Source organism: Chiloscyllium plagiosum, chromosome 7, assembly GCF_004010195.1.
Source record: "Chiloscyllium plagiosum isolate BGI_BamShark_2017 chromosome 7, ASM401019v2, whole genome shotgun sequence".
NCBI classification, from domain to species: Eukaryota; Metazoa; Chordata; class Chondrichthyes; order Orectolobiformes; family Hemiscylliidae; genus Chiloscyllium; species Chiloscyllium plagiosum.
The window spans coordinates 5,158,828-5,167,844 of NC_057716.1; the positions used below are offsets into that span (position 1 = coordinate 5,158,828).

Consider the following 9,017-nt stretch of genomic DNA (forward strand, 5'->3'; position numbering starts at 1 on the left):
CTAGAGGCATGGCACTCATCCACAGATTCAATCAATAAGCACATCGACCTGGACCCAATATACCGGCCACTGTAACGGACAGTTGGAACTGACAACCAGAAGCGGCAGGTACAAACCACTACAAATGCCGGAGGAAAGATCACAGAAGCGCTTCACAGGAGGCTCCCAAGTACTGAGGATGTCACCTAAACAGGGGACGAAATGTCTGCAACACAAATTTCCAGCTCAGCGAACAGAACCACAACAACAAAACCAAAACATAATTTGTAAAGAGTCAGCACTGTCACATGGGTCATAAATAAAAATGACCATTAAAAGTGTCAAGCAGCTGAACTAACTAATGTAAGCAATTGTTGCCATTTTGGTAAAGAAATAGATTTAGACATAGACAGGTGAGGCCCCAGATCCTGAGCAACAAGGGCTGAGTTGTTAGCCAAATGTAGTTGTTTTCCCTATATCTCATTTGAAATGAAAACTCATCAATAGTGAAATGTTAAATCTTGAAAGGCAAAAATTATCCTACTAGCAAAGTGCGAAACAAAGTGGAGTTGAAGAACAAGGTAGAGAAATTCAGAAATGTGTTAGCTATGTTGATGAAATCATCAGGTAGTTCAACTTGTGCTGTGATAGTTCAAGAGATTGTGGAGAAAACGTTTTACAAATGGCGAATGTGTAAACATGTGCTTTATCAAATTAGGTTACTTACAGTGTGGAAACAGATCCTTTGGCCCAACAAGTCCACACCGACCCGCCGAAGCGCAACCCACCCAGACACATTCCCCTACACCTAACACTATGGGCAATTTAGCCTAATTCACCAAACTGCACATTTTTGGACTGTGGGAGGAAACTGGAGCACACCCACGCAGACACGAGGAGAATGTGCAAACTCCACACAGTCAGTCGCCTGACCCAGGAATTGAACCTGGGTCTCTGGCGCTGCGCGGCAACAGTGCTAACCACTGTGCCACCGTGCCGCCTGAGTTATTTTAAAAACAAAAATGAAATTGTTCAAAAAAATTAAAGACATGCCTTTATCTGTGAAGAGCACGAAGAACAGGCCAGTAAAAATAGTGACACCAACCAGGAGACTGAAGATAAAGAATCATCTCCAATGTGGCCAAATGTTTTCAAGTAAGAATGTCATAAAAAGCAAGTTGAGAAACAACTAAAAGATTAATGTTTATAGTCCTACTTGAAAATACAAATAACAGCTGTCCAGATATTGAATAACTCTGTAAAGAAAGTCAGCAGTGATCACATTAAAGAAAGAGTACTACTAACTTAATTATTGATGTTTATTTATTTTATTATTGTTATTTAATGGTTTTCTCATTTCAAACTTTTATTAACATTGTATTTGTGAGAAAGCTTTTAATTTGGAACTTTCTCTTGAACTCTTTGTATACATATATGCTTATAGACATCAGTAAAATTGCATTTCCTGGAAAATATTAATTTATTTATCTTGTTTTTCATTATTATTGGCATTTGAACAGCAGCATTGTTCCTCTTAAGGTGTTATATTTTTAACAAGTCAGCTTTTCTTTTCATTAAGGGTGCTGACCCCTGAGTTAGATTATGGAGTTTAATTGTTGTTAGAATGATATTTTCAGTTTAGGTTCCCTGAAATTCCCATGAAAAATGTGTTAGGTTATGAGAGAGTGAATGTAAGGTAATACGTATGTTAAAAAAGTAATTACATTTTCAGGAAGCACATGTAATCAGCTTGTTACCTTAGCTGCTTTTCGAACAAATTGAAGAGACACTGGCACCATTCTGTCAAATAGCCCTTCGATTAATTCCTTGTGCATGGGACGAACACCTGGAGGCATCTTATTCATCCAAGACACCATTACAGGCTTCCATCCCATCATAAGAGGTTCCATATAAACCATTCCACACCTTGAAACCTAAAATGTAATGAATAGATAATATAGTTTAAAAAAAATACATTGGCCAGAAGTGTCCTTGAAGTGGCTCTCACTCTTGCTACAACTTTGTCAGAATCTGCATGAGGTTCAAACCATATATATAGCAAACCTATTACAGTGGTGTGGGACAGCTCAGAGGAAATCCCTGCTGTTAGTTTATCAAGTAGCAGTTTCTCAAATAGAAAATATTTTTAAAGTTGTAAAACAATGCAAAATAGAAAATACTGTTACACCTCTCTCTTACCTTTCATTCATAGTATCATTTTTATAAACTGCATTACAATAATGACTGATTCTATGCCTGACTGCTTCCAGCAAGGTTGAAAACCTGCAGAGACCAAGTGTGGACAAATTGATTGCTGCATACGAATGATTTTCCTTCAAGTTAAGTCAATTAATAGAAAGTCATGATCCGTAATCTGACTGCATTTGCTATGAATTTCATTTCTTACTTGTAGCGTTGTCATAGAATCAGTACTTTATTTTGATCAAAACTGGAACTTGATTACTTACAGTAGCAGGAGAAGCAACTTCCAGATCCATTGGTTCAAATATAAGACTCATTTGAGGAGACATCTGAATGATCTCTCCACTCATCAGACACAATTTCTTGTTATCATCAAGGACAGTGTTCATGTTCTCAATCCAGACAGCATCAACTGGTCCATCAAAAATTAACCATTTCCTGTCTGGAGTCTGTTTAAAAAAAATCCATTACACTTTAATTAGAGCATTAGATCTCTAGATTCCATCTACACAGTAAACACATTCTATTACATACGTTTTGTCACCATAAAAGGTAACATCTTCAGTAAGCCTCTGGACAAAGCACTGCTGGTGTTTCCTGCTTTCTATTTATATGTTGTGTTTCCTTGGGTTGGTGATGTAATTTCCTGTGGTGATGTAATTTCCTATTCTTTTTCTTAGGGGGTGGTAAATGGGGTCCAAGTCAATGTGTTTGTTGATAGTCAGACTTTAACCTTACACCTTCAATGCATTACCTGAGCTGAGACGACACCTATTGTTAAAGCTATCTTGAGAATGTAACTTTTAAAAAGTCCTGGGATTTACATATGAAGGAACCAAAACTAACATGATCACTCTAAAAGATGAAAGACATAAGCTAAATTTGTTTAATATTACATTCCATGACACTGTAATGCTGTTGCTATACATTCTGTGTCTTATGATTCTGCTCCACAAACACCAGATGAAGAAGCAGCACTTCAAAAACTATTGCTTCCAAATAAACCTGTTGGATTATAACCTGGTGTTGTGTGATTTTTAACTTTGTCCATGCCCAGTCCAACAATAGCACCTCTAAATCATGACTTTAAATCAGATAGATTTAGAATAAATCTTTTTTGGCAACTATTGGAGTGCTGAAATATCTAACCCAATCTTCAAGTCAATCTAGAAACACAGAAAAATGAAAAGCCACACAATAAAGATTTGGAAATTGTACAACAATTAATATTAAGTTAACTATGTATTTTATTTATAAAGAAAGTAGATAAACATCTGGTTGAGAGGAACTTTAAAAATGATAAGGATTAACTGTAGATTTATATGTAGATACATATATATCTAAAAACTTCAGCAATGTTAAATGAAAGTTTAATATTATAAGCTTACTGTTCTAGGAAAGAAATTTCAAATTTTTATCCCAAAACTTGCTTTTGTAATTCACTTTCTCAAGAAATTAAATTGTTGTATTCAATGGTAAAAATATACAAGAAGTTTGTAATAGGCTGAATCTATTCATTCAGGGGATGCAGGCATCTCTGACTAGGCCAACTTTTGTTGCCCATCCCTAATTGCTCAGAGAGTAGTTAGCAGCCAACCATAATCTGTGGTTCTGGAGTCACATGTAGACCAAGTAAGGATAGCAGACATCCTTCCTTAAGGACGTTAATATGCTGTTAAAATAGTCAATAGTGATTACATGATTACCATTAAGCTAGTGTTTTATCTCAGCTTTGTTGAATTCACATTGCACCATTCACCATGGTGGAATGCAAGTCCATGTCACTATAACATTAGCATGGGAGTTCAGGATTAATAGTCCAGTGACATTGCCATAATGCCACAGTACCTCCCAGTGAATGCTTTCTGGACAACAAGAGAAAGATCAACACTCAAGGACAAGCTCTATTATAAGGGCATGTACATGGTAATGAGTCTGCAAAAAAGAAAAAAAAAAACTATATTAAGTGGTTATCAGGATATTTATCCACATTTCTCAGCTACTCTAACTTACGTTCTTTACACTATAGAGAAGCCAAATGGATATATTCTGAATATTTCATTTTACAAATATGACAATTTTGTGTCTTCAAAGACATCATGAAATGAAATATTGGTTTCTGAGCCATCAGCCAACTGGTGTAGTGTCAATATTATTTGTTGTATGCATGTTTAAAAATTTGATGCGTAAGGGATAATTTCAACTCAGACCATTGAAACTGAAATTGGGAAAAGAGGCACTGTTCCTTTGGAATAAGCTTCATTTGGACAATGATGGGACAGTGTCCTGACAAATCAAATAACAAATAATCACAGAGGTACAATAGTGCAGAAGATGACCTTTTGCCCATCTTGTCTACATGGGCTCACCAAATGAACATCATTCCCTGGTGCCAATTTCCTGCTTTTCTACCCCATAACTTACACATTATATTTATCCAAATAATCACCCAGTGCCCTTTAGAGTGCTTCAACTGAACCTGCAATTACTTGCTGAGTGAAAAAGATTTTCCTCACTTCAGTCGTTCTTCTTTTGTCGATCACTTTAAATGCATATCCTGTCTTTCATTCCTTTTACAAGTGGGAACACTTTCTCCCCATCCCCTCCATCCAGCCTGTTCAAGATTCTGAAAGCTCTACCAACTCTCCTCTTAGCTTTCTTTTTTCCAAGGAGAACAGACCCAATTTCCTCAATCTAGCATAAAAATAAGAAGAATGCTGTGAAACTTCAAAAGGTTCAGAAAAGATTTACAAGGATGTTGCCAGAGTCGATTTGAGCTGAGAGAGCTGAATAGGCTGGGGCTGTTTTCTCTGGAGCGTTGGAGGCTGAAGGGTGACCTAATAGAGGTTTATAAAATCATGAGGGGCATGGATATGATAAATAAACAAAGTCTTTTCCCTGGGGTGGGGGAAAGGGCATAGGTTTAGAGTGAGAGGGGAAAGATATAAAAGAGACCTAAGGGGCAACTTTTGCACGCAGAGGGTGGTATGTATATGGAATGAGCTGCCAGAGGAAATGGTGGATGCTAGTACAATTGCAACATCTAAAAGACATCTTGATGGGTAGATGAATAGGAAGGGTTTGGAGGGATATGAGCCAGCTGCTAGCAAGTGGGACTAGATTATGTTAGGATATCTGGTTGGCATGGACGAGTTGGACTGAAGAGTCAGTTTCTATGCTGTACATCTCTATGACTAAGACTCTATGACTGGAACAATTCTTGTAAATCACTTCTGCACTTTCTCCAGAGCCTACGTACACATTACTCCAGAGCCTACCTACACATTACTCCAGCTGAGATCGAACAAATGTCACATACAAAACCAATATCACCTTCTTGCTCTTGTACTCTATGCTCTTAAAAACAAACTTGAGGATACTGTATGCAAATGGAAGTGAAATTGAGGGGGCTTTTCAAAAGTTATAGAGAAAGCACAAGGCAATTGTTCAGAGTGATCAAATGAATGATCATGTCCAATATGTGATATAAACATAGAAAATAAGAACAGAAGTAAACCATTTAGCCTTTCAAGCCTGCTCTACCATTCAATACGATCATGGCTAATCACTCAATTAATAGGGTGTTTCTTGCTTTCATCCCACAACCTTTGATCCCTTTAACCCTAAGAACTATAGCTATCACATTCTTGAAAACACTGTTTTGGCCTCAGCTGCTTTCTACAGCAGAGAATTTCACAGGCTCACCACTGTCTGGGTGAAAAACATTCTCCTCATCTCAATCCTAATGCCCTTAGATTGTTATCCTTACATTGTTAGCCCTGGTTCTGGACTCCCCAGTCATTGCAAGTATCCTTCCTATGTTTACCTTGTCTAGTCCTGTTAGAATTTTTCTATGAGATGTCCTCTGTTCTTTTAAACACCAGTGAATATAGTCCTAACTGATTCAATCTCTGCTCAGTCCAGGAATCAGATAGGAAGGGCCACGTCGTACAAAATTAAGATGCATGAGTCAGTAGGATTAAACTGTGAAAAATCGTAAGACAACAAATTTAAAGGTTCTTAGATTAGATTAGATTACTTACAGTGTGGAAACAGGCCCTTCGGCCCAACAAGTCCACACCGACCCACCGAAGCGTAACCCACCCAGACCCATTCTCCTACATTTACCCCTTCACCTAACACTACGGGCAATTTAGCATGGCCAATTCACCTAACCCCTGCACATTTTTGGATTGTGGGAGGAAACCGGAGCACCCGGAGGAAACCCACGCCGACACGGGGAGAATGTGCAAACTCCACACAGAGAGTCGCCTGAGGCGGGAATTGAACCCGGGTCTCTGGCGCTGTGAAGCAGCAGTGCTAACCACTGTGCTACCGTGCCGCCCATTCTTTATCTGAATGCACAGGTAAGTAATAGAAAGAGAGACCAACAGATTGCTCAGAGAGAAATAAAAGGGGATGACCTACCAACTATTACAAGTTATGGTTGCAACTTGACCAAGACTTAATATTCAGGGTACAGGGACATTTCAAAGGATAGGCAGAAGCTGAAAGGAGACGGGGTAGCTCTGTTAATTAAGGATGAGATCGATATAATATGTAAAATGATCTTGGCTCAGATTATTAAGATGCACGAACAGTCTGGGGTGGCAATAAAAAATAGTAATGGAAAGAAGTTATTAGTACAAGTAATATATAGATTACATTAAATATACATTAGCAGCAATGTAGATCAGAGAAAATAATCATGAAATAATGGTGACTTGGGGAGCTTGTAAAGAAGATTTTGCAATCATTCTGGGTGATTTCAATCTTCATATTAGATTAGCAAAGGTAGCCTTGATGTTGAGCTCAAAGAGTTATTGGAACAATTTCTTAGATCAAGGAACTGGAACCAACCAGAAAATTTACTATTTTAGGTCTGGCAAGATTAATGAATTGCCATCATTCTAAAGGATACTGCAGAGAAAAGTGATCTTAATATGTTGGGATTTCACATTCAGTTTGAAGGTGAGAAGCTTAGTTTTGAAATAAGTGCATTCAATTCAAATAAAGACAATTATAAAGCAATGGCAGATAGGCCTAAGGAATTATGGAAGTGGTCATATGACTAATTCTCAGCAACTTAAAAATTATCCTACTTTAAGCAAAGGAGTGTGAAATGTACCCAATTAGATTTATTAAAGAGCCACTTCAAATTAATTATTGCTGAACCAGCTGGGATTTAATGGTGGCTGAGATGTTTAATGGTATTCAAGCCTCTCAGGCCTCCAGGATTCTACACAATTAGACCCTCTCTAGTTTGCCTGTAGCCGACTGTCACAAGCAGTGACCCAGGTGAGGATCCCAATGTCAGAATGTTTATATACTTACTGAAATCCAGCCCTTACACAAGAAAGCTGTCAACATCCAATGGAGGAAGCATTTGGAAGAACTTTTCAATCAAGAATCCAATGTTGATGAGTGTTTCAATTCCATCCCACAATTCCAGTTGTAGGTGAGGCCCAGGGAGATAGTGAGGAAAGAGATCAATCTGAGACTGGTACAGTTGAGAACAGAAGCGAGTCAAACAGTCAGGGCAGGCAGGGACAAGGTTAGACTAATAATTTAAACTGTATTTATTTCAATGCAAGTGCACTAACAGGGAAGGCAGATGAACTCAGGGCATGATTAGGAACATGGGACTGCGATATCATAGCAATTACAGAAATGTGGCTCAGGGATGGGCAGGACTGGCAGCTTAATGTTCCAGGACACAAATGCTGCAGGGAGGACAGAAAGGGAGGCAAGAGAGGAGGAAGGGTGGCATTTTTGATAATGGATAGCATTACAGCTGTACTAAGGGAGGATATTCTCAGAAATACATCCAGGGAAGTTATTTGGATGGAACTGAGAAATAAGAAAGGGATGATCACCTTATTGGGATTGTATTATAGATCCCCTAATAGTCAAAGGAAAATTGAGAAACAAACTTGTAAGGAGATCTCAGCTATCTGTAAGAATAATAGGGTGGTTATGGTAGGGGATTTTAACTTTCCAAACATAGACTGGGATTGCCATAGTGTTAAGGGTTTAGATGGAGAGGAATTTGTTAAGTGTGTGCAAGAAAATTTTCAGATTCGGTATGTGGATGCACCTGCTAGAGAAGGTGCAAAACCTGACTTACTCTTGGGAAATAAGGCAGGGCTGGTGACTGAGATATCAGTGGGGGAGCACTTTGGGGCCAGCGACCATAATTCTATTAGATTTAAAATAGTAATGGAAAAGGATCGACCGGATCTAAAAGTTGAAGTTCTAAATTGGAGGAAGGCCAATTTTGATGGTATTAGGCAAGAACTTTCAAAAGCCAATTGGGGGAAGGTAAAGGGATGGCTGGAAAATGGGAAGACTTCAGAAATGAGATAACAAGAATCAAGAGAAAGTATATTCCTGTTAGGGTGAAAGGAAAGGCTGGTAGGTATAGAGAATGCTGGACGACTAAAGAAACTGAGGGTTTAGTTAAGAAAAAGAAGGAAGATACAGACAGGACAGATCGAGTGAATCTTTAGAAGAGTACAATGGTAGTAAGCGTATACTTAAGAGGGAAATCAAGAGGGCAAAAAGGGGACATGAGATAGCTTTGGCAAATAGAATTAAGGAGAATCCAAAGGGTTTTTACAAGTATATTAAGGAAGAAAGGGTAACTAGGGAGAGAGTAGAGTGGCCTTTATGTGGAGCCGCAGAAAATGGAGGAGATACTAAACGAGTATTTTGCATCAGTATGGTAAAGGATATGGAAGATATAGACTGTAGGGAAATAGATGGTGGCACCTTTCAAAATATTCATATTACAGAGGAGGAAGTGCTGGATGTCTTGAAATGCATAAAGGTGGATA

General features: G+C 38.4%; 1 protein-coding gene across 1 annotated transcript in view; it reads right to left on the reverse strand.

Moving 5' to 3' along the window:
• Nucleotides 1–9,017, reverse strand: part of dnah7 (dynein, axonemal, heavy chain 7) — a 414,399-nt gene that overhangs the window by 265,831 nt on the left and 139,551 nt on the right. The window contains exons 31-32 of the mRNA XM_043692898.1: nucleotides 2,448–2,630; nucleotides 1,737–1,913 (exon numbers count right to left, since the gene is read on the reverse strand). Coding sequence (XP_043548833.1) covers nucleotides 1,737–1,913; nucleotides 2,448–2,630 — 360 coding nt within the window. The remainder of the gene's footprint in view (nucleotides 1–1,736; nucleotides 1,914–2,447; nucleotides 2,631–9,017) is intronic.